The sequence below is a fragment of the Leptodactylus fuscus genome, chromosome 8 (genome assembly GCF_031893055.1).
Source record: "Leptodactylus fuscus isolate aLepFus1 chromosome 8, aLepFus1.hap2, whole genome shotgun sequence".
In the NCBI taxonomy this organism is placed as follows: domain Eukaryota; kingdom Metazoa; phylum Chordata; class Amphibia; order Anura; family Leptodactylidae; genus Leptodactylus; species Leptodactylus fuscus.
This window is the reverse complement of record NC_134272.1, coordinates 86,476,114-86,500,993: the sequence shown is the minus strand read 5'-3', so window position 1 is coordinate 86,500,993 and position 24,880 is coordinate 86,476,114. Positions and strand designations below refer to the sequence as shown.

General features: G+C 44.0%; 1 protein-coding gene across 1 annotated transcript; it reads right to left on the bottom strand.

Moving 5' to 3' along the window:
* Window positions 1–2,785: 2,785 nt before the first annotated feature.
* On the bottom strand, window positions 2,786–24,678 carry LCT (lactase). Its single transcript, XM_075284541.1, has 17 exons — window positions 24,126–24,678; window positions 22,218–22,288; window positions 22,012–22,083; window positions 20,003–20,108; window positions 19,324–19,402; window positions 14,939–15,614; window positions 13,944–14,589; window positions 12,299–13,852; window positions 11,592–11,860; window positions 10,941–11,231; window positions 10,459–10,657; window positions 9,571–9,770; window positions 8,361–8,470; window positions 7,600–7,734; window positions 7,299–7,519; window positions 5,757–5,993; window positions 2,786–3,036 (listed from the first exon to the last, which is right to left on the bottom strand). The coding sequence occupies exons 1-17, from the start codon at window positions 24,676–24,678 to the stop codon at window positions 2,786–2,788; spliced, it is 5,670 nt and encodes a 1,889-aa protein (XP_075140642.1).
* Between the last annotated feature and the right edge of the window lie 202 nt (window positions 24,679–24,880).

The window sequence follows — 24,880 nt, the reverse complement described above, 5'->3', positions numbered from 1 at the left end:
GCTGTTAAGCTGATCACTCTTTATAACATTCTGGAGTATATGCAAATTGTCATTAGGAAAACTGAAGTAGTAGACTTTGTAAAAATTACTATTTGTATCATTCTCAAAACTTTTGGCCATGACTGTAGAGTACGAGCTGCCCAATGTATCACAACCTACAGATATCTAAATATATATATATATATATATATATATATATATATATATATATTTAGATATCTGCAGTCCTATGAAAAAGTTTGTGCACCCCTATTAATCTTAATTATTTTTAGTTCTAAATATTTTGGTGTTTGCAGCATTTCCAGTTTGTTTGCCATTTCAGTTTGATCTATCTAATAACTGATGGACACAGTAATATTTCAGGAATGAGGTTTATTGTACAGAAAACGTGCAATATGCATTAAACCAAAATTTGACCGGTGCAAAAATTTTGGTCCCCTTATCATTTTATTGATTTGAATACTCCTAACTACTTTTTACTGACTTACTGAAGCACAAAATTGGTTTTGTAACCTCACTAAGCTTTGAACTTCGTAGCCCGGTGTATCCAATCATGAGAAAAGGTATTTAAGGTGGCCAATTGCAAGTTGTTCTCCTATTTGAATCTCCTCTGAAGAGTGGCATCATGGGCTACTCAAAACAACTCTCAAATGATCTGAAAACAAAGATTGTCCAACATAGTTGTTCAGGGGAAGGAGACAAAAAGTTGTCTCAGAGATTTAACCTGTCAGTTTCCACTGTGAGGAACATAGTAAGGAAATGGAAGACCACAGGGACAGTTCTTGTTAAGCCCAGAAGTGGCAGGCCAAGAAAAATATCAGAAAGGCAGAGAAGAAGAATGGTGAGAACAGTCAAGGACAATCCACAGACCACCTCCAAAGAGCTGCAGCATCATCTTGCTGCAGATGGTGTCACTGTGCATCGGTCAACAATACAGCGCACTTTGCACAAGGAGAAGCTGTATGGGAGAGTGATGAGAAAGAAGCCGTTTCTGCAAGCACGCCACAAACAGAGTCACCTGAGGTATGCTAAAGCACATTTGGACAAGCCAGCTTCATTTTGGAAGAAGGTCCTGTGGACTGATGAAACAAAGATTGAGTTATTTGGTCATACAAAAAGGCGTTATGCATGGCGTCCAAAAAAAGCAGCATTCCAAGAAAAACACATGCTACCCACTGTAAGATTTGGTGGAGGTTCCATCATGCTTTGGAGCTGTGTGGCCAATGCCGGCATCGGGAATCTTGTTAAAGTTGAGGGTCGCATGGATTCCACTCAGTATCAGCAGATTCTTGAGAATAATGTTCAAGAATCAGGGACGAAGTTGAAGTTACGCCGGGGATGGATATTTCAGCAAGACAATGATCCAAAACACCGCTCCAAATCGACTCAGGCATTCATGCAAAGAAACAATGACAATGTGCTGGAATGGCCATCCCAGTCCCCAGACCTGAATATCATTGAACATCTGTGGGAGGATTTGTAGCGGGCTGTCCATGCTCGGCCACCATCAAACTGAACTGAACGCGAATTGTTTTGTAAAGAGCAACGGTCCATAATCCCTTCACCCAGGATCCAGGAACTGATTAACAGCTACAGGAAGCGACTAGAGGCAAAAGGAGGAGCTACTAAATATTACTGGCACTTTTCTGTTGAGGTGCCCAGACTTTTGCACTGGTCAAATTTTGGTTTAATGCATATTGCACATTTTCTGTTAGTACAATAAACCTCATTCCAATCCTGAAATATTACTGTGTCCATCAGTTATTAGATAGATCAAACGGAAATGGCAAACACCAAAATATTTACAACTAAAAAAGATTAAGATTAATAGGGGGGCACAAACTTTTTCATAGGACTGATTATAGATAGATAGATAGATAGATAGATAGATAGATAGATAGATAGATAGAGAAACTGAGATAGTGTGGGGGCGACTAGACCAGGTCTGAACCAATGTCCATGGGAGTGGACAAATGATGGTCTCCACTACAGCGGTGACAAAGAGAGCAAATGCCAGGACGACATGGGAGGAGGAGGAGTCTCTTCTACCTGCAGAGGAGCCACAAAAAGTGAAACGATTAGTCCAGGTCTAGCGATGGCAGCACGACAAAGGGTTAATAAAGCATAATCTGTGTTTAGCTGCAACGTTCTGCAACTTTCTAATAATCTTTGCATTTTTAGTTTCTCAATATTTTCAAGTTCTCTGCTTGCTGTTGGGAAATGAGAACTCAACAACATCTGCAGCGTCTCCTTGTGGTGGAAGAGATTTAATATTTCATTGATTGGAGATCTCACATCACTTTGGGGCTCAATATGGTTATTATTTCTAAATGGTCAGAAATCTGTATCCCCGCCTTTTGGTAGAAGACAGTTAGTTATTATTTTTATTTTTTTTTAAATTGATTTAGAATCTGCAGCATCACCTTGTGGTAGTAGATAGTTAATTTTAATGATCAGATTGCTGCAGCACCACCTTGTGGTAGTAGATAATTTTATTGATCAAAGAGCTGCAACACCACCTTGTGGTAGTAGATAGTTCGTTATATTGATCAGAGAGCTGCAGCACCACCTTGTGGTAGTAGATAGTTATTTTAATTGATCGGAGGGCAGGCATACATAAAGTTGTCTAAATTACACATATCAGAACTGTTCTTTGTACTATTTGCATGTCCATGTCTCTGCTTAGGTCTGATAATCGCAGTATTATCCACACATAACACAAGAAGAGGTTTTATTGTTTTTTTATCTTCTGATCCGATCCTGTTGACATGTTACATCATCACATCTAAAATAACTCGGATAATTTCACTTTTTTACGGAGTTTACAGGTTACAATTGAAAGCAAAAGGACAAGTAAAACGGCGCCAAGTAAGAGCCCGAACTCCACATATAAAGCGATCATCGCGTCCGAGGTGGAGACTTTCAGTCCAAGAAAGTTGACAACCGGCGGTTCCTGCTCCTCTGGGGGTGCTGTATTGGGAGCGGTGCTGCGGGTAGTAGTAGTAGCAGTAGTAGTAGTAGTGCTGGAAGTTGTTCCTGCTGGAGAGAGAGGAATTCTCAGTAAATGCAAAATTCTGGGTAAAATTGTTGAACTCCTGGGAGAAAGAACCTGGGGATTCTTTACTGTAAGAGGAGGGAGAGTGGAACGGACTGCCCCACAATGTGCGGATGGTGGATTCATTGTATACAGTAAGTTCAAGGAAGGCCTGGATGTCACTTTTGAAAGGAAAAATAGTGTAGGTTGCAGGTTTTAGATTTTTGGAGATGACATGTTGAAATTTTTCACCTTGACATGGGGCAATAGGTATCAATAGAGTGTGTTTTTCTTTTTTTCTTTCGGTTCCTTACTCTGGATCTATATTGTAGGATTATAGAATGGACTTAGTCCTGTATATTACACGTGTGTGCGTGTATGTATGTATGTATCTTCTATTATTTACATCTAATGGGAGCTCAAACAGGAGGAAGAATGTAAATCAGATAACTATGGCCAGCACTAAAAAATTCCATACTTACTGACTATTTTTTCTAAAACTTGCAGCATTTAAGCCCTCCCTGAGAGTACTTACTTTTTGGCAGGGTTTATACAAATACCACGCCTTTTTTTGCCAAGGACAAGTGAAATTTGGGACAATCTTGGCAAATTCAAGTATGTTGGCAAATATGTAAATCTCTTCTATTCCTCCTATTAAAACTGAATTTAAAATTCTGCTGCTCGCCTTTGGAAACAGACAGTGGTGTAAGTCTACATTGTTGTCAGACATGTGATGGAACGGTTGAGTTCTACCTAACTGTCACGTGAGCTCCCACAATGCAATGCGATAACAGGGAAAGAGCAGAAATGTAGATGCTCCGGCAGCGAGACCCCCAGGGATCAGACACTTACAGTCCTATGAAAAAGTTTGGGCACCCCTATTAATCTTAATCATTTTTAGTTCTAAATATTTTGGTGTTTGCAACAGCCATTTCAGTTTGATATATCTAATAACTGATGGACACAGTAATATTTCAGGATTGAAATGAGGTTTATTGTACTAACAGAAAATGTGCAATATGCATTAAACCAAAATTTGACTGGTGCAAAAGTATGGGCACCTCAACAGAAAAGTGACATTAATATTTAGTAGATCCTCCTTTTGCAAAGATAACAGCCTCTAGTCGCTTCCTGTAGCTTTTAATCAGTTCCTGGATCCTGGATGAAGGTATTTTGGACCATTCCTCTTTACAAAACAATTCAAGTTCAGTTAAGTTAGATGGTCGCCGAGCATGGACAGCCCGCTTCCAATCATCCCACAGATGTTCAATGATATTCAGGTCTGGGGACTGGGATGGCCATTCCAGAACATTGTAATTGTTCCTCTGCATGAATGCCTGAGGATTTGGAGCGGTGTTTTGGATCATTGTCTTGCTGAAATATCCATCCCCGGCGTAACTTCAACTTCGTCACTGATTCTTGAACATTATTCTGAAGAATCTGCTGATACTGAGTGGAATCCATGCGACCCTCAACTTTAACAAGATTCCCGATGCCGGCATTGGCCACACAGCCCCAAAGCATGATGGAACCTCCACCAAATTTTACAGTGGGTAGCAAGTGTTTTTCTTGGAATGCTGTTTTTTTGGACGCCATGCATAACGCCTTTTTGTATGACCAAACAACTCAATCTTTGTTTCATCAGTCCACAGGAACTTCTTCCAAAATGAAGCTGGCTTGTCCAAATGTGCTTCTGCATACCTCAGGCGACTCTGTTTGTGGTGTGCTTGCAGAAACGGCTTCTTTCTCATCACTCTCCCATACAGCTTCTCCTTGTGCAAAGTGCGCTGTATAGTTGACCGATGCACAGTGACACCATCTGCAGCAAGATGATGCTGCAGCTCTTTGGAGGTGGTCTGTGGATTGTCCTTGACTGTTCTCACCATTCTTCTTCTCTGCCTTTCTGATATTTTTCTTGGCCTGCCACTTCTGGACTTAACAAGAACTGTCCCTGTGGTCTTCCATTTCCTTACTATGTTCCTCACAGTGGAAACTGACAAGTTAAATCTCTGAGACAACGTTTTGTATCCTTCCCCTGAACAACTATGTTGGACAATCTTTGTTTTCAGATCATTTGAGAGTTGTTTTGAGTAGCCCATGATGCCACTCTTCAGAGGAGATTCAAATAGGAGAACAACTTGCAATTGGCCACCTTAAATACCTTTTCTTATGATTGGATACATCTGGCTATGAAGTTCAAAGCTCACTGAGGTTACAAAAACAATTTTGTGCTTCAGTAAGTCAGTAAAAAGTAGTTAGGAGTATTCAAATCAATAAAATGATAAGGGTGCCCATACTTTTGCACCAGTCAAATTTTGGTTTAATGCATATTGCGCATTTTCTGTTAGTACAATAAACCTCATTTCAATCCTGAAATATTACTGTGTCCATCAGTTATTAGATATATCAAACTGAAATGGCTGCTGCAAACACCAAAATATTTAGAACTAAAAATGATTAAGATTAATAGGGGTGCCCAAACTTTTTCATAGGACTGTATCACATATCCACCAGCCTATTGCTAAGAAGCTTCTATTAACTTTAATCTTTCCCGGCCGCTAAACAAATCATAGCTTGTGAATACATCAGACTCAAAAACCACAGAAAGATTAGAAGACAATTCTGGAAAATAGATATAAACTTGGACTAACCGGTCACACCTAAGAATTAGTGACAATTTTCATTCCTCTTATGGACACCTTTACTCGTGATTTGCACTCACCTTCAGGTTCTGGCTCTAGACAAGGATGAGACCCATTATGTGGATCTGGGAAGCCATTACACTGAACCACAGATCGGTAATATTTCACAGACGCTTTAGGGAGGCGAGTCAAATTTGGGTCAGTAAAGTTGACGTAATATAAACCGAACCGTTCAGTGTAACCTGTCGCCCACTCAAAATTATCCATCAGACTCCAGGCTGAGTATCCACGGAGATCCACACCGTCATACTTTACAGCTATGGAACAGAAGCGTCAGAGACAGGAATAGAATACTAAGCATCATAGCAGTTATATTCTTATACATAGGAGCAGTATTATAGTAGTTATATTCTTGTACATAGGAGCAGTATTATAGTAGTTATATTCTTGTACATAGGTGTAGTATTATAGTAGTTATACTCTTGTACATAGGAGCAGTATTATAGTAGTTATATTCTTGTACATAGGTGTAGTATTATAGTAGTTATACTCTTGTACATAGGAGCAGTATTATAGTAGTTATATTCTTGTACATAGGAGCAGTATTATAGTAGTTATATTCTTGTACATAGGAGCAGTATTATAGTAGTTATATTCTTGTACATAGGGGCAGTATTATAGTAGTTATATTCTTGTACATAGGAGTAGTATTATAGTAGTTATACTCTTGTACATAGGAGGTAGTATTATAGTAGTTATATTCTTGTACATAGGTGTAGTATTATAGTAGTTATATTCTTGTACATAGGAGCAGTATTATAGTAGTTATATTCTTGTACATAGGAGTAGTATTATAGTAGTTATATTCTTGTACATAGGAGCAGTATTATAGTAGTTATATTCTTGTACATAGGAGCAGTATTATAGTAGTTATATTCTTGTACATAGGAGCAGTATTATAGTAGTTATATTCTTGTACATAGGAGGTAGTATTATAGTAGTTATATTCTTGTACATAGGAGGTAGTATTACAGTAGTTATATTCTTGTACATAGGAGCAGTATTATAGTAGTTATATTCTTGTACATAGGGGCAGTATTATAGTAGTTATATTCTTGTACATAGGAATAGTATTATAGTAGTTATATTCTTGTACATAGGAGTAGTATTATAGTAGTTATATTCTTGTACATAGGAGCAGTATTATAGTAGTTATATTCTTGTACATAGGAGTAGTATTATAGTAGTTATATTCTTGTACATAGGAGCAGTATTATAGTAGTTATATTCTTGTACATAGGAGGTAGTATTATAGTAGTTATATTCTTGTACATAGGAGCAGTATTATAGTAGTTATATTCTTGTACATAGGAGGTAGTATTATAGTAATTAGAATAACTTTCTTGTAGATAGGGGCAATATTATAATTGTAGTGCTCGCTTTCAATAAAATGGAGATATCAGGTAATTGTAATGTATTATTATATACCGGAATACACTTCACTTGCTTATACTGTATAATGCCCTATAAGAATATATTTAGTAAATTCCCTGTCTCTGCCTCCTATGACTGACTGACATTTCTTGCAGATTGTTCTGCTGGCATTGCAGACTATTTTGTACCTTTCAGGGCCTCATTCACATAATGCTTATAATAATGAGTTCTCCATTCATCATTCAGGTCGGTCCCGCGCTCAGATATCCCGTTCTCTGTGACATATATAGCAGGGTTATTGAACTCTTCCTTTATCCAGCGTAATAACCTTCGTAGGCCAAACGGCGTTACTCTTAACCATATACTCCCTGATCCGAGCCAGATCCGATCGCTCAGTAAATAAACCTCCCTGGAATAAATGTAGAGAAAATCCATGAAATCTCTGATATTTATAGTTAGACCCAGGTATAGTCTTTGTTGCCCTCTTACCTGTCCCCTTCATAGGCCTGATATTCTAGTCCATAGATAGCTTGTCCAGCCAGAACGGTAGTGTAGTGGTTCAGGCCAAAGAAGTCATACGTCCCTTTTATTCTTTGCTTCTCACTTTCTGTAAATTCTGGGAGCCTGGAGATAAATGCATGGCTATGAACGTGCAGAGTCAAAGAGGAATGTAATGGCGGGCACCTTGTTAAAATGCAATGGCTTCCAATATACGGTAAGTGAAAGAAGCTGGTTGGGAACCAGGGGTACCCACCAAGTGACAGATTCAACACTGTGTCATGGTGTCCATTTTGACTAAAAATCATGATGCAGATATGAGTATAGATATGAGTATAGCTCCCTCTAGGGGTGGCCACAGGTAAATAGAATTTAATTGTGCATAGGCCTTATAACAACCCCCAGGATAGTAGACAGGGTATACGGCATACTCACCAACTGTGAGGTTAGTAAAATATTGGCGTTTAACCTGACCTTCCTCCAAAGACTTGCCACTCCCTGGTTGGGAGTTTTATTAGTCATGCCCCATTTTTGAGTCAGGAATTCCCACATTTGCTGATACTGTTGCTGGAAATAAGGTACTGCCCCAACAAATTCAGGACATATGTACTAAGAAAGCAACATGGGAAGGAAGACTAAAGAGAGGGCCGCATTTCATACTCTGCTCCCTTAGGCCCAGTACTAGGCCCCACTCTAGATAATTCAGAAATACAGATCATTACATGGCTGGCTCTCATTGTCAGCATACTCACCGGCTTTCGGGCAACCCTACAGCAAGGCTCCTCCTCCGAACATTCTCCTTCATAACTTCTGGGTAATCCCCTGTTTTAAAAATAGGATATCCGAACCAACCACCGAAAAACTGAAAGTTAATGAAAGTAAAAAGTCATGAATACACGATGATTATTATAAACCATGCGATATCTTACCAAATGTAAACCAAAACTAACACAATGTTTCTCTTCTTTCTACATATAATGTGGTGTAGGACTATCCTGTACACCTGCATGTATTACAGGTCATCTTGGTTGCAATTTTGAGACTAGTTTTCTGCTTCTTACCATTCACCCTACTCAAATGCTGTAACACACTGAGAACAAACAAAGGTAACACACTATGATAGTAAAGAAACATACCTATGTACTATGACTATGTACTAGAATATAGTTACTACAATGCTGTTCCTATGTACAAGAATATAACTACTATAATACTGCTCCTATGTACAAGAATATAACTACTATAATACTACTCCTATGTACAAGAATATAACTACTATAATACTACTCCTATGTACAAGAATATATCTACTATAATACTACTCCTATGTACAAGAATATAACTACTATAATACTACTCCTATGTACAAGAATATAACTACTATAATACTACTCCTATGTACAAGAATATATCTACTATAATACTACTCCTATGTACAAGAATATAACTACTATAATACTGCTCCTATATACAAGAATATAACTACTATAATACTACTCCTATGTACAAGAATATAACTACTATAATACTACTCCTATGTACAAGAATATAACTACTATAATACTACCTCCTATGTACAAGAATATAACTACTATAATACTGCTCCTATGTACAAGAATATAACTACTATAATACTGCCCCTATGTACAAGAATATAACTACTATAATACTGCCCCTATGTACAAGAATATAACTACTATAATACTGCCCCTATGTACAAGAATATAACTACTATAATACTGCTCCTATGTACAAGAATATAACTACTATAATACTGCCCCTATGTACAAGAATATAACTACTATAATACTGCTCCTATGTACAAGAATATAACTACTATAATACTACTCCTATGTACAAGAATATAACTACTATAATACTACCTCCTATGTACAAGAATATAACTACTATAATACTACCTCCTATGTACAAGAATAGAATTACTGTATACACATTACATACCAACAAATACCTCCTTGCGGCATCTACATCCTCTTGTTTATACGGATTAATTGGCTCAGCCCAGTCACAGTTGAGGGTGATGGAGATCTGACCCCCCTGAGTGGCTCTGTATTTATCATTATACATGTGCCATACTTCTGCATGGGCTTTAATCAGGTTATGTCCTGCCACATATACACCGATCCCTGGTGATCTGAGCCCTAAGTAGAAGATGAAAGTCAGTATTACAATGTACAACAAACACAATAAATTGTTTATAAGTAAGTCAAAGCCGCTATGGGCACTAGAAAGTGATCCCTGTGACTGGTTATATGAAGGACTACTACCGATGTAACACGCGGAAATGAACATGAATGTAATGTAACATCTCATAGTATAAAATTAGAACATTATTTATAATAAAAATAAGAACAATATTGCCTTTATTATATATAAAATGATCAAAAAGTCAAATATAACCCCAAATGTCACCAACAGAAATTGCAGCTGAGCCTTCAAAAACAAAAAAAACAAGCCCTCAACAAGCTACATTGAAGAAAAGATAAAAAAAAGTTACGGCTGTCAGACCATGGTGACCCTAAAACAAATTATTGTTGATTTTGTTGTGCAAAAGTAATAAAACAAAAACAAAATTGCCTATGAACTTGGTATCACCGTAATCGTACTGACTAGTAGGATAAAGCTAACATGTCATGTATGAAGCCCAGTGTTCCAGACAAAATGTAGAATATAACAATGGCAAAAATGACATTGTTATTGCCATCCGGCTAAAAAATAGTTAATAAAACAATAAGCTAAATGTTTCCTAAAATGGAGCAATAGAAAATTGCAACTCATTGTGCAAAAAAACAAGCCCTCATATGGCAAAGTTGACATTATAACAATTACCTGGTGCGAAGGCCCCCTCTCCATACCCCAGGTGGGCCACGATATACGGCTCATTCAGAGTGATCCAGAATTTCACTCGGTCACCCAGTCTTTGGAAAAGAACTTCCGAGTAGTCCTTGAACCATTCTATTATGGTCTCATTCTCCCAACCGCCAAGGTTCTGCAGAGCTTGAGGAAGGTCCCAGTGATATATAGTGACCTGTACAGGCAAAGGTAGGTACATTAGTAGAAGCCTATATCGTATATTCAATACTTTCATAAGTGGGCCTCAAAAGCATAACAACGTCTCCTCAAGTAGACGGTAAATGGTGCCGGAAAAAGTACAGCTCCTCCCACAAAAAACAAGTTCCCATACGGTGATGGTAAAAAAAAGTTATGGCTCTCAGAGTAAAAGTGGGAACAAAAATTGCCCAAAACGGGTTAAATCTTGCAAGAGAAGAGACAAATGTGCAAATCCATCTCATGCATCCTAGATTTGTTACCTGTGGTGTAATACCGGCGGCCAGCATACCATCTATCAGGCGGGAGTAATAAGCAAGGCCGGCTTCGTTGATGTGGTCCTTGGTTCCTTCGGGAAGGACTCTAGGCCAGGAGATTGAGAATCGGTAATGGGTCACCCGAAGATTCTTGAGAAGCTCTATATCTTCATCGGCCCGGTAGTAGCTGTTACATGCCACGTCTCCGTTACTGTCATCGTCAATTTTCGATGGTGTGTGAGAAAACTGGTCCCAGATGCTGAGACCTTTCCCATCAGCCCTCCAGGCCCCTTCAATCTGGGAGGAAAGAGAAGAATGTTTTTTGGATTGTTCCTTTCTTACAATTTCTTGCTTAAAGTTCCTATTCTCGATAGTTTGTGAGGCCATGGGCTAAAGGAGCCTGAAACATGGTCGCAGAAACGTGCTTAGAATAGGTGTCACTTCCCTTCCTACCACACCTTCTACCAAAGTAAGATACATCTTACTCGATGTATCTTTGATGTACGTTCCCCACCACTTCTCCTGTGGACCCATCTGTATTTGTCTACTAGACCAGCATCATCAGTACCCTAGAACCAATGACTGGGGTAATGTAGAAAGGCTTGAAAGTTGCCAATTTTTTATTTTTAGAGTCTAAGAGGTCACCAAACATTGTACCTGAAAAGCCGAGGAGGCTACGCCCCAAGCGAAATCATCCCTGAATTCTCCATATAGGAATTCGTCTTCCTGATGTCTGGGGATACCATGGTTTCTAATAACTTCAGCGTAGTAAAGGGCTGTACGTTTTGCAGACCTCGGACGGGCAGGATGGTTGAAATCAACATGGTGAAGACCAAACCGGAATCGGTATCCTTGAGTCCACTCGAAGGTGTCCATAAGTGAGTGGATAGAATAACCTTTCAGATTCACGCCATCTAAACTGTGAGCTTTTGGGATGAAAAAGAAAAAAAAACCTTGCTTTAGTGCATCCTCATCCTAAAGGCTCCACAAATCTATTCAACATTAAAGGGGATGCTGAGAATATGTGTGCTTTCTTCTAAAAACAGACCCACAAAAAGGTTGGAAATGCGGATCCTTGGGTTCACCATATAAGATGGTGGGGGCCCATCGTCCAACAACACCTAGAAAATAGACCATGGTACCCTACAAATTTGTTTTTCTTCTTCTGAACCATTATTATGTTGGAGCCTGGGCCTACCAAAGGATCCTCTGGTAGTCTGTTGGGCCAGTCCAACACTGGTTGCAGGTCAGTTCAATCCATGGAGAGCCACGGTGTTGATTTTGGAGCAGCCATTAGTGCTTGGCCCTTTGACTTAATCTGTAATAAAAATCTGTTGCTTTAGGCCCAATATGATGCTACTAACCTTTAAGGACTTCGTCAATATAGGTCTTATGAAAGAAAATTCGAGCAGTGTCGTCATAATCAGTGTTTCTATCCATTGCAACTCCATTCTCAGTGATGTATATGGGGATGTCTCCATACTCTTCTTTAACCCAGTTAAGTAGCCTCCTCAAGCCCCAGGCGACTGCCCTATAGTTGTCAGCAGCTGTATGTGGCCAGCTATCATCAAACTCTTCAGTGATGTCAATATCATTTTCAAAAGATGGGGGAACAAGTCTTGTTGTTTTGTGCTGAACTATTTTTGTGGTGTAGATGTTGATGGAGAAGACATCAGCTGTTCCTTGGATGTAGGCCTTCTCCTCATCTGTAAAGGTTGGAAGTCTGGAAGATGGAAGACCTTGCAGCTCACTCTTGTTGTCCACTTGCCATTTCATCACCTCTGGATAGTCACCATTTTTGAAAATTGGGTGTGCAAACCATCCCAAGGTGAATTGTAAGTAGCGATCGGCAGCTTCTACATCCCTTGGTTCTGTGTGGTCTTTAGGTTCTACCCAATTAGTGTTGAGGCTTATAGAAATGACACCTCCTTGAGTGTTTCGATATTTCTCATCATAGGTATGGTAGACTCTGGCATGAACTTTGAGCAGGTTATGAGCCACTCGATACGGAGCATGACCAGGGTCATCTTTTACTTGAGGTGGATAGAGACCAATACCATAACCAGTGGCAACAATCGTGTGGGGTTGGTGAAACGTCATCCAGAATTTGACCCTATCTCCGAATGTTGAAAAGCAATAGTCTGCATAGTTGTGAAACGCCTCGAGGACCGTATCACTCTCCCAACCACCCAAGTCTTGGAGAGCCTGAGGAAGGTCAAAGTGGTAAAGAGTCACCATTGGTGCAATGTTGTTTTCCAGTAGACCATCAATAAGCCTATTATAATACTCTACACCCTTACTATTGACTGCGCCCTGACCATCTGGGAAGATTCGAGACCATGAGATGGAGAAACGGTAACTGTTCACCCCTAGCCCCCTTAGCATGTACAGGTCTGCATCCAACTGGTGGTAACTATCACAGGCAATGTTCCCATTGCCACGATCAAAAACATTCTCTGGGATTTGTGAAAAAGTGTCCCATATACTTAGTCCTTTTCCATCTTCATTCCATGCTCCTTCAATCTGATATGCTGAAGTAGAGACTCCCCAATAAAAATCACTTGGAACCGTAGAATAATGGTACATGTCCCTGTGAAAAGCCGATTGTCCTGAGAACTTATCCCATACAATTTTTGCCTTTGAGGGAACTTCCGATGCCGGTAAAGCTGGTAACTTCTTTGCATCTATCTGTTTTGCATGAGGAACTTTTTTGGCCGATTTTGTCTTTGGGAAGCCATTATTTTCCACAATGCTGGAAATGAGATAGGCGGATTGTTTGGGGGTCCTTGGCCTGTTTGCATTTTCAAAATTGACATGATGTAAACCAAATCTTTGAGTGTATCCTTGTGGTCCCTCAAAACCGTCCAGGAGGGAACGGACTATGTAGGCACTTACTACCACATTATCAGTTTTAACAGCTGCAAAGACAGAAGGTTTTACAGGATCAGAACAGCGACCAACACAACAAACAAAACATTGACATAAATCATTATAAGACGGTGGATTTACCTTTCAGGGCTTCATTGATGTAAGCTGTTAAGTAGTCCACCCGGGCATTGTCACTGAACATCTCTCCAGTGTTTGGTGTTGGCATACCGTTTCCAGTTATATAGATGGGTCGTCCTCCTTTCACATATTCTTCCTTGACAAAGTTCAGAAGCCTCCTGAGACCCCACGGCACTACGTACAACCATGGAGATGCGGTGCTTGGCCATGAAGGATCCACATGGGGTGCAAATCCTCCAATAGTGTCATAATCGGCCCCACAACTATTGGTTTCAGAGGCATTGACTATGCGGGAGGTGTAGTGGGAGATGCCAAGGAAGTCTGCAGTGCCATTGATGTAGGCCTTCTCCTCCGCAGTAAATGTGGGCAGCTCAGCCACTGTAGTGGAGCACTGAGTATTTATATGATTGACTTGCTGCTTAAGAACTTCCGGATAGTCTCCATTGACAAGAATAGGATGGGCAAACCACCCAAGCATGAACTGGAGGTATCTCTCGGCGGCGCTCACGTCATCGGGATTGTTAGGGTCTACTGGTTCTGCCCAGTCTGAATTCAGAGAGATTCCCACCTGACCTTGCTGCGAGGCCCGGAACTTGTAATTGTAGACATGCCAGGCCTTAGCGTGGGCTTTCACAATGTTGTGAGACACCTGTGAGATATAACGGAGAAGAATTCAGTAGAGATCATACAACCTACCATGATGAGATAAGTCTGTTGTGGTCTAATATTGATATTAGCAATATAGTGACCTGCAGAGACAATGTCACAGGATAGGGAATGTGTTTGATCTTAAGACCACAATGATCATGAGAACATGGAGCGCACTGGTGCTTCAGTCACATGGAGGCATTACAGGAACTTTCAGTCCCCTATTCTCCTAATTGCTGGGAGACCCAGTGGTCATGCTCCCAATGACTGCACACTTATCCCCTGTCCTGTGGATAGGGGATATGTGTCCTTAAAAGCCCAACCCCTTTAAATACAATTTCTGTTGGTACCTTGAAGGAGGCGTTTCCTGGATCTTTGACCCCGGGTGCATGCTGTCCGGTGCCATAACCAGCGTAACTAACCACCCAAGGTTCATGGAACGTTATCCAGTGTTTAACTCGATCTCCAAAGCTGTTGAAGCAGAAATCCGCATAGTCCATGAACGCCTCGATGGTGGTTTCATTCTGCCATCCCCCGTTCTCCTGCAGAGCTTGGGGCAAGTCCCAGTGGTACAAGGTCACCATTGGTTTGATATTCTCTTTGATTAACCTGTCAATTAATTTGTTGTAAAATTTCACGCCTGCCGAGTTGATTTTGGACTTCAGTCCCGTTGGGAATATTCTGGACCAGGAGATGGAGAAGTGGTAGATCTGAGACTGGAGGCCCTTCAGGAGATACACGTCATAGTCAATCTTGTTGTAGCTGTCACAGGCCACATTGGCAGTGGCGTTGTTATTAGCCTGACCATGTTGTCCAAAAACATCCCATATAGACGGCCCTTTATCCCCCTCGGCCCAGCCTCCTTCTACTTTGAAGGCTGAAGAAGAAGAACCCATAAGGAAACCATTGGGAAACGTGTCTTGCAAGAAGACGTCTCTCTCTGCTGGTGTCTGACCAGCGAATCTCTGCCATACTGTGGTATATGCCGAGCGGGATGATAAAGACTTGGCCACAGAAATCTCAGATCTATAAGACACAATATTTGCTTTGAATATTACTTGCCACTTACATCACCTTGCATGGGATTCACCATAAATATGTCCTAACTTTACAATCACTACCTATCAAAGAGATGAGGGCACTTGACTTGTTCTGGAGGCCAAGGTGGCTAGCAGGAGCAGATTATATGGAGGAGAGGCTGGGAATGTGCCTGGCTATCTATGCTGAAGCCTAGAGGCCCATCAGAGTACCAGGGGACCTTCCAGTGGGGCCAGACTCAAACATAATGATCATCCAGTAAAGGACACCCAAGTGTGAAGAGTACTGTGGTCCATTTCCTAGGGATTGTTGGAGAGTATTCCCCCAGAGTTATTTTATCTGAAGGCTAACGAGTCTTGGGTCCACTAAGGCCCACATCTAAGCAATTTACATTTAACATTTAAGCAATTTGTGAATGTCACAGATACGTTAGAACTAGAGATGAGCGAACAGTGTTCTATCGAACACATGTTCGATCGGATATCAGGGTGTTCGCCATGTTCGAATCGAATCGAACACCACGTGGTAAAGTGCGCCAAAATTCGATTCCCCTCCCACCTTCCCTGGCGCCTTTTTTGCACCAATAACAGCGCAGGGGAGGTGGGACAGGAACTACGACACTGGGGGCATTGAAAAAAATTGGAAAAAGTCATTGGCTGCCGAAATCAGGTGACCTCCATTTTAGACGAATAGTGGATTTCAAATCCGGGTCATATGAGAATGTGAACTTTGTGACTATGAGACAGGGATAGCTGTACAGGCAGGGATAGCTAGGGATAACCTTTATTTAGGGGGGAATGTTATTAAAAATAACTTTTTGGGGCTCTATCGGGTGTGTAATTGTGATTTTTGTGAGATAAACTTTTTCCCATAGGGATGCATTGGCCAGCGCTGATTGGCCGAATTCCGTACTCTGGCCAATCAGTGCTGGCCAATGCATTCTATTAGCTTGATGAAGCAGAGTGTGCACAAGGGTTCAAGCGCACCCTCGGCTCTGATGTAGCAGAGCCGAGGCTGCACAAGGGTTCAAGCGCACCCTCGGCTCTGATGTAGGAGAGCCGAGGGTGCACTTGAACCCTTGTGCAGCCTCGGCTCTGCTACATCAGAGTCGAGGGTGCGCTTGAACCCTTGTGCACACTCTGCTTCATCAAGCTAATAGAATGCATTGGCCAGCGCTGATTGGCCAATGTATTCTATTAGCCTGATGAAGTAGAGCTGAATGTGTGTGCTAAGCACACACATTCAGCTCTACTTCATCGGGCTAATAGAATGCATTGGCCAGCGCTGATTGGCCAGAGTACGGAACTCGACCAATCAGCGCTGGCTCTGCTGGAGGAGGCGGAGTCTAAGATCGCTCCACACCAGTCTCCATTCAGGTCCGACCTTAGACTCCGCCTCCTCCAGCAGAGCCAGCGCTGATTGGCCGAATTCCGTACTCTGGCCAATCAGCACTGGCTAATGCATTGTATTGGCTTGATGAAGCAGTGCTGAATGTGTGTGCTTAGCACACACATTCAGCTCTACTTCATCGGGCTAATAGAATGCATTGGCCAATCAGCGCTGGCCAATGCATTCTATTAGCGTGAACTGAGTTTGCACAGGGGTTCTAGTGCACCCTCGGCTCTGCTACATCAGATTGCTACATCTGATGTAGCAGTGCCGAGTGTGCATCAGATGTGTAGTTGAGCAAAACTGACTCAGCACTGCTAAGTCTGCATTCGCATAGGAATGCATTGGCCAGCCTTCGGCCAATCAGCGCTGGCTCTGCCGGAGGAGGCGGAGTCTAAGGTCGGACCTGAATGGAGACTGGTGTGGAGCTATCTTAGACTCCGCCTCCTCCAGCAGAGCCAGCGCTGATTGGTCGAGTTCCGTACTCTGGCCAATCAGCACTGGCCAATGCATTTCTATGGGGAAAAGTTAGCTTGCGAAAATCGCAAACTGACAGGGATTTCCATGAAATAAAGTGACTTTTATGCCCCCAGACATGCTTCCCCTGCTGTCCCAGTGTCATTCCAGGGTGTTGGTATCATTTCCTGGGGTGTCATAGTGGACTTGGTGACCCTCCAGACACGAATTTGGGTTTCCCCCTTAACGAGTTTATGTTCCCCATAGACTATAATGGGGTTCGAAACCCATTCGAACACTCGAACAGTGAGCGGCTGTTCGAATCGAATTTCGAACCTCGAACATTTTAGTGTTCGCTCATCTCTAGTTAGAACATACGGTAACATCAATGGTGGTGCTGGGACGTCTACTGTATTCATGCTTAGATTTGTAAGACAGGATGTCGTAGATACTCCATACTCATGGTTTACAGGCGTATTGGTAAGGTTTTTTATTACTTGGGGTAGACAGTGCAATGAATCTCTTTTTGGAAGGATAAGGGTTGGTCAGGGAAGACCAATAGCTACTTGGGGGGGGGGGGTCAGATTGTTGTACAGTGTGGCCATTCTTGACTCTACACATGGGTAGCCAGGCCCAAGTGGAGGGTAGCCATGAGGCATAGTGGTGGAGGGTAGCCGTGAGGCATAGTGGTGGAGGGTAGCCATGAGGCATAGTGGTGGAGGCATAGTGGTGGCGGGTGGCCATGAGGCATAGTGGTGGAGGGTAGCCGCGAGGCATAGTGGTGGAGGGTAGCCGCGAGGCATAGTGGTGGAGGGTAGCCGTGAGGCATAGTGGTGGAGGCATAGTGGTGGCGGGTGGCCATGAGGCATAGTGGTGGAGGGTAGCCGCGAGGCATAGTGGTGGAGGGTAGCCGCGAGGCATAGCGGTGGAGGGTAGCCGCGAGGCATAGCGGTGGAGGGTAGCCGCGACGCATAGCGGTGGAGGGTAGCCGCGAGGCATAGCGGTGGAGGGTAGCCGCGAGGCATAGCGGTGGAGGGTAGCCGCGAGGCATAGCGGTAGAGGGTAGCCGCGAGGCATAGCGGTGGAGGGTAGCCGCGAGGCATAGCGGTGGAGGGTATCCGCGAGGCATAGCGGTGGAGGGTATCCGCGAGGCATAGCGGTGGAGGGTAGGCGCGAGGCATAGCGGTGGAGGGTAGGCGCGAGGCATAGCGGTGGAGGGTAGGCGCGAGGCATAGCGGTGGAGGGTAGGCGCGAGGCATAGCGGTGGAGGGTAGGCGCGAGGCATAGCGGTGGAGGGTAGCCGCGAGGCATAGCGGTGGAGGGTAGCCGCGAGGCATAGCGGTGGAGGGTAGCCGCGAGGCATAGCGGTGCAGGGTAGCCGCGAGGCATAGCGATAGCGGTGGAGGGTAGCCGCGAGGCATAGCGGTGGAGGGTAGCCGCGAGGCATAGCGGTGGAGGGTAGCCGCGAGGCATGGCGGTGGAGGGTAGCCGCGAGGCATGGCGGTGGAGGGTAGCCGCGAGGCATGGCGGTGCAGGGTAGCCGCGAGGCATAGCGGTGGAGGGTAGCCGCGAGGCATAGCGGTGGAGGGTAGCCGTGAGGCATAGTGGTGGAGTGTTGTGATCGGTGCGGCTCCCAAGTTGTGTGACTTTTTTTTTGATAAATATTAAATGACTGATGTAAATGTTGGTGCCATATTGGATTGGTGTTTATTAGCGTCTGGGCCTCGAGCATGTTTGTCGTGTGTAACGTATGAAATCTATGGCTCTGTGATGGGAAGAGTAGACAATGGCTGTAAAGAATGGGTTCATGATGGCGGACATTGCTAGTAACATTTTCGGATACCCCGCTCACCTTCCTGTCCCAGTAGCTGATAACGGCATTAGGTTAGTGATGTCATATCCTATAAGACGGGGGACAGAAGCGCTGATTTCTGTAAAGACACAACACAGTATTTATCAATAATTCTGCCTCATCACAAGTCTAAGGGCGGCTTCACATCTGCGCCCAAGTCTCCAAGTTTAGCCAATCCGGCCGTTTCAGTCTTCTGCCCCACGAAACTGGACAGGAGACGAAAACTCGGCGGTCAGCTTTCAAACCCATTCACTTTGTGTCCGGCTAAAAAAAAAACGGTTTCCCTGCGGGCGGACAAAAGACGCACACGGACGGTCACCTTTGTAAATCCATTCAAGTGAATAGGTTTGAAAGCTGACCTCCGGGTTTCCGTCTCCTGTCCAGTTTCGTGGGGCAGAAGACGGAAACCGGACAGATTGGCTAAAACGGAGAGCGGGCGCAGATGTGAACTCGCCCTGTGCTATATAAATAATGCCATAACTTTATTTTCCTCCTTCATTTACATTTTGGGTTATTTTAGGTCTTTATCTCCTTTTTGTATACAGGGCGGCTTTCAAAATAATAGTGGTTGCCCTTAGAAACAGACAGCAGCTATAGCTCCACCCACTGACAGTCATGTGACTTAATACAGACACACCCCTTTCTAGAACAGTCACTCACAAAATGGCCGCCATCTTACCTGAATATGCCTTAAAGGTGAGGACATATTCATCATCCTTTGATATTATATTACAATTGGTCAGTGACAAACTGAAGATGAGAATCTCCTCGTTCCTCTCGTTGCCCTGCAATACAATATAGAAATAACCGATGAGATGTATCAATGAAAACCAATAAAAGAACACAAACATGTGAGAAAGCTATATCAGGAATTTATTTTATGTTTTTTTTTAAACCAGATTTGGTCTCCTGCTTGGCTGTAAGGCAACTAGTTAAAGCAGGAGCCCTCCCCCACTTCTCTATGTATCTGCCCCAACCCTTAGCGAAGTCCCACCTAAATCATTTCTAACTCTAAATGAAATGAAAATTCACGAGTTCAGACAACACCAAGTATGAGGTCCTGTGTGCCTAGGCGGAGGTCAGGCCAGATAGATGTCGTCCGAGCAAGTGATCACTCAACAACTATCTCATGTGGTTGGCCAGGTTCACACTGTGGAAACGTAAGAACAGTGCATGATTCTCCAATAAACAGTGCAGGAGTACCCCCATAAATAGTGCAGGAGTACCCCCATAAATAGTGCAGGCGTACCCCCATAAACAGTGCAGGAGTACCCCCATAAATAGTGCAGGAGTACCCCCATAAATAGTGCAGGCGTACCCCCATAAACAGTGCAGGAGTACCCCCATAAATAGTGCAGGCGTACCCCCATAAATAGTGCAGGAGTACCCCCCCCCAGGAGTGCCTTGATAAACAGTACTGGGAGTGTCCCAATAAACAATATAGGGAGTGTCCCCAACAAACATTACAGAAGTGCCCCCAACAAATATTACAGGATTGACCCCCATAAACAATGCAGGAGTGCCCCAAATAGTATCAGGAGTGCCTTGATAAACAGTACTGGGAGTGTACCCAACAAAAATTACAGGAGTGCCCCCCCTAAACAGTACCAGGAGTGCCCCCCAATAAACATTACAGGAGTGCCCCCAATAGTACCAGGAGTGCCTTGATAAATAGTACCAGGAGTGTCCCCAACAAAAATTACAGGAGTGCCCCCCCTAAACAGTACCAGGAGTGCCCCCCAATAAACATTACAGGAGTGCCCCCCATAAACAGTTCAAGAGTTCCACCAATAAACAGTGAAGGAGTCGACCAATAAACATTACAGGAGTGCCCCCCAATAAACATTACAGGAGTGCCCCCCTAAACAGTATCAGGAGTGCCCCCCATAAACAGTACCAGGAGTGCCCCCCAATAAACATTACAGGAGTGCCCCCCAATAAACATTACAGGAGTGCCCCCCTAAACAGTATCAGGAGTGCCCCCCAATAAACAGTACCAGGAGTGCCCCCCCCAATAAACATTACAGCAGTGCCCCCCAATAAACATTACAGATGATGTGCCCCCCATAAACAGTACAAGAGTTCCACCAATAAACAGTGAAGGAGTCGGCCAATAAACGGTGCAGTAGTGGCCCCCAATGAACAATTCTACCCACTGATGGACCCCCAACAAACAGTAGCAGCACAGTGCCCACATGAAGGCAGGCCTAGGACGGCCACTAGGAGGCGCTCACTACCTACATATTTGTGCAGTTCCAGTGACGCTCCCCCTGGTGGTCGCCTGCTCTGCTGGTAGTCCCGGACATGCCCTAACACCCGGTAGGGGCTTATCATATACAACCTGAGCAACGTGACCTCTGGTCTGTGCCGCGGATGACAAAGTCTAAAGCTATACTAGACCTGTAAGGGAGAGACAGCACCGAAATGTCAGGGGGGGCAGAAAGCTTAGTAAATAAATAATGGAGGCCATGGTGTTGTTGTTGTCCACTGTTATAGGTGCAAATACATTGCTAAACGTGGCCATTGTTACCTAGAAGGATTCATTGGGCCCTTTTGACAGATCAGCCAATCACAGCGAAGCCTTCATTTGTGCACAGCAGTTTAGGAAATAGAAGCTGAGCTGTGATTGGTTGCTAGGGGACACAAGGCCAGCTGTAAAAACTGAGGCCTAGTCCATTTGGCTCCGACCTGATCTGTTGTCCAGTGCTGGGGATTCAGACAGTCGCGCTGTATATTCAGTGCCAGGAAGTCGACAGATTTCTGAAAAAAGAAAAGTAGAATGTAATAGGTTATAAGACTGAGCAGTGAATACGGGGTAACTATAGGGGGCGCACTGGGATCAGTCATGGCGAGACGCTAGGAGTGTAATACAGAACAGCTATAAACGTGTTTACCAGGAAACTCCCTCGAAGTGATAGAGCGGCGTCCAGGAGGGCCGGGGTCACTGCCATCGATATCCGACCACCTGAGAAAACAAAGGCAGTGAATGTAGACGGGAAATGATCATTAGTCTATTTATTACCATGTGTAGAGATCATTATTACATGGCTACCACAGCCAGCCCAGGTTTATAGATCTCCTTGTGTGTGGTCAGTCCTGAAACACTGGAGGAAGTGAAAGGAAAATGGAGCCGTCACTCCAGCCCTAGAGGTTCAGTCACTGTGGCTAGCGATGGCCATTACCATTGTAGCTCGGCGCTTGCTGGCAGTGAATGCAAACAGTCTCGCGCCATTCCTCAGCCTTTGGCTCCTTCACAGCGCGTGTACACTGCTTGTTTAGCTTTGCTATTTTCGTCCACACACTGCGGGCTTGGTCCGGTCTCCTGGAGATTGGTCTGGAGTACCTTTCCTCATTTTGCAATTACCGTATCAACGGAGTTCATTTTACATCTATATGAACAGAGTCTGATGAAGGTCAATGTGACCGAAAACGTTCACTACTTGACTTTACGAATAAAATTTTGACACCGATAAACGTGGAGTTCCTCTTTATTTTGCAAACAGTCTCAGTTACCTTTATGCAGCTGCATGTTGTGTCCCAGTCCTCTCTATAGGTTGTGTCTCGTATTACAGCTCAGACCCATTTTCCATTGCAATTTTACAAATTGTGCACCTTTTCCATGGAACTGAATCTCCCTGCACTGGCTGCATAGAACATAATATAATAATGTGGATCATTGCACTCCCCTCTTGCTGTATACTTCTGATGATGTAACATATAATAATCTAGATCATTGCACTCACCTGCTGCTGTATACTGCTAGCAATATAACATATAATCTGGATCATTGCAGTCACCTGCTGCTGTATACTTCTGGTAATATCCTACTATTATAAATGTGAAAGTTTGGATGTTTGTGGATTTGGATGTTTGTTCCTCAATCACGCCTAAATGCCCGAACGGATTTACCTGAAATTTCCCTCTCTTAATATCTTGGGTCCCGCATTGAAAGATAGGCTACTTGGTTTCCCCGTACACAACCGGAATTCATGTACGCGAACGGTGATCTTCACTTTGGCATTCCCTGAAGGACCTGAGATGACGTCATCCCAGGCCCTTCAGCCGCGCACCCGGTTGGCTGCTGCTTCTGCGGCCGTACTGTGGGACAGCGAGCTGTGCATTGGCTGTCCCACCTGTGTTCGCTCGCTGCGGGATCCAAGTACTCTGCCACGGCTGGGGAGGGGATCGCCTGTACCGCTGTCTGGAACACCTGTTCGGCCTGCTGTCCTGCACCAGCTGCGGCCTAGGGAGCCTGCATGTCAGTCGGGGATGTAGCAGTCGCCCATGGTGTCATGGAACAAGCTCTGGTGAGTACGCCGTCTCATTCGGCCGCTGCACAGTGCATGTGATGGCAGGGGACTTAGGGGAGTTTGCGGAGGGGGCACAGCTAAGGAGAGGGGGGGTTGGGGGATGCCGGTCAGGTGGGGGACATGGGAGAGGGGATGCACAGGAAAAGGGAGGCTGCGGGAGGGAGAGGGGGTCAGGGGGGCCACGGAGGGGATAGGGGCACAAGGGGTGCAGCGGGAGTGTGGCCGGGGCCATAAGAAAGAGAGGGACGGCGGGAAGGGACATGAGCGCGAGGAGATGGCAGTGGCAGGGGGGGGGAGCCACGAGCAGGCGGTAGGTAGGGAGACCGTAGGGACTGGCAAGAAGCAGGGGTGCACAGGTGTGGAAGTGGCGGCACACGGCGGGTCACAACCAACACCAAATATCTACATATCAGCGGCTCAGCACCCACGCCAACCCGCAGACGAAGTCGCGGGCAGATGCTAGTAACATATAATCTGGATTATTGCACTCACCTCCTGCTGTATACTTCTGGTGATATAATGTGTATACTCTCTCATGGGCGTCCAAAAGAACCTGCAGGGATTGTGAATCTGTTACAACCGCAGGAACGTCAAATGTTATCCAAGTGTGGACAAACTCCCCAAATGAACGGAATGCAAATTCAGCGTATTCTGCAAAGGAATCAACAGGATTGGTGCCACCTGCAGAAAGTCTATGGAGGTCACTGCCATGTAAGATCACGATTGGTTGAATATTGGCTCCATTCAGTATCTGGAGAAGGCTCATGTAACACCGGCGCTGTCCCTCATCCTCAGGGTTCTCCAGCTGTACCTTGTAATGGGTGACCCCGTACTTCTGTAGGGTCTGGATCTGACCTCTCATGTTACTAAGAACCTCATTGTTGCATTCAGACACTTTCAGCGACCCGTCTCCATCGTAAGAAACTTCTATATGACTCCATAGGGGTCCACCAAGGGCCATGAAGTCTTCCTTGGTGGGCTTGGAGAAGCCATGACATAGTGAGGGAATGAGGACAAGGAGGACCCCTCTCCACACCGCTCCCATAGTCGCCAGAGTGTTGTACAACATATACACCAGCGACATTTATAGCACAACTGGGGCTGTAAAAAACAGTATCTACTGCACAGATAAGGAACCATTTATGGACAGGCGCGGGTTAATCTGTGACACCCGGGGTGAAACACCAACTCTAAATCATTAGAAAGTTCTAGTGTGGGAAAGTTATCCGGAAAACACAGGGTGGAGG

Coding starts and splice junctions, on each gene's coding strand:
- LCT (XM_075284541.1), bottom strand. CDS start 24,678: ATGGGAGCGGTGTGGAGAGGGGTCCTCCTTGTCCTCATTCCCTCACTA. Junction 11,861..12,298: donor TATTGACGAAGTCCTTAAAG/GTTAGTAGCATC, acceptor TCATCCCAAAAG/CTCACAGTTTAGATGGCGTG. Junction 5,994..7,298: donor TGTGAATGAGGCCCTGAAAG/GTACAAAATAGT, acceptor TCTGTTCCATAG/CTGTAAAGTATGACGGTGTG.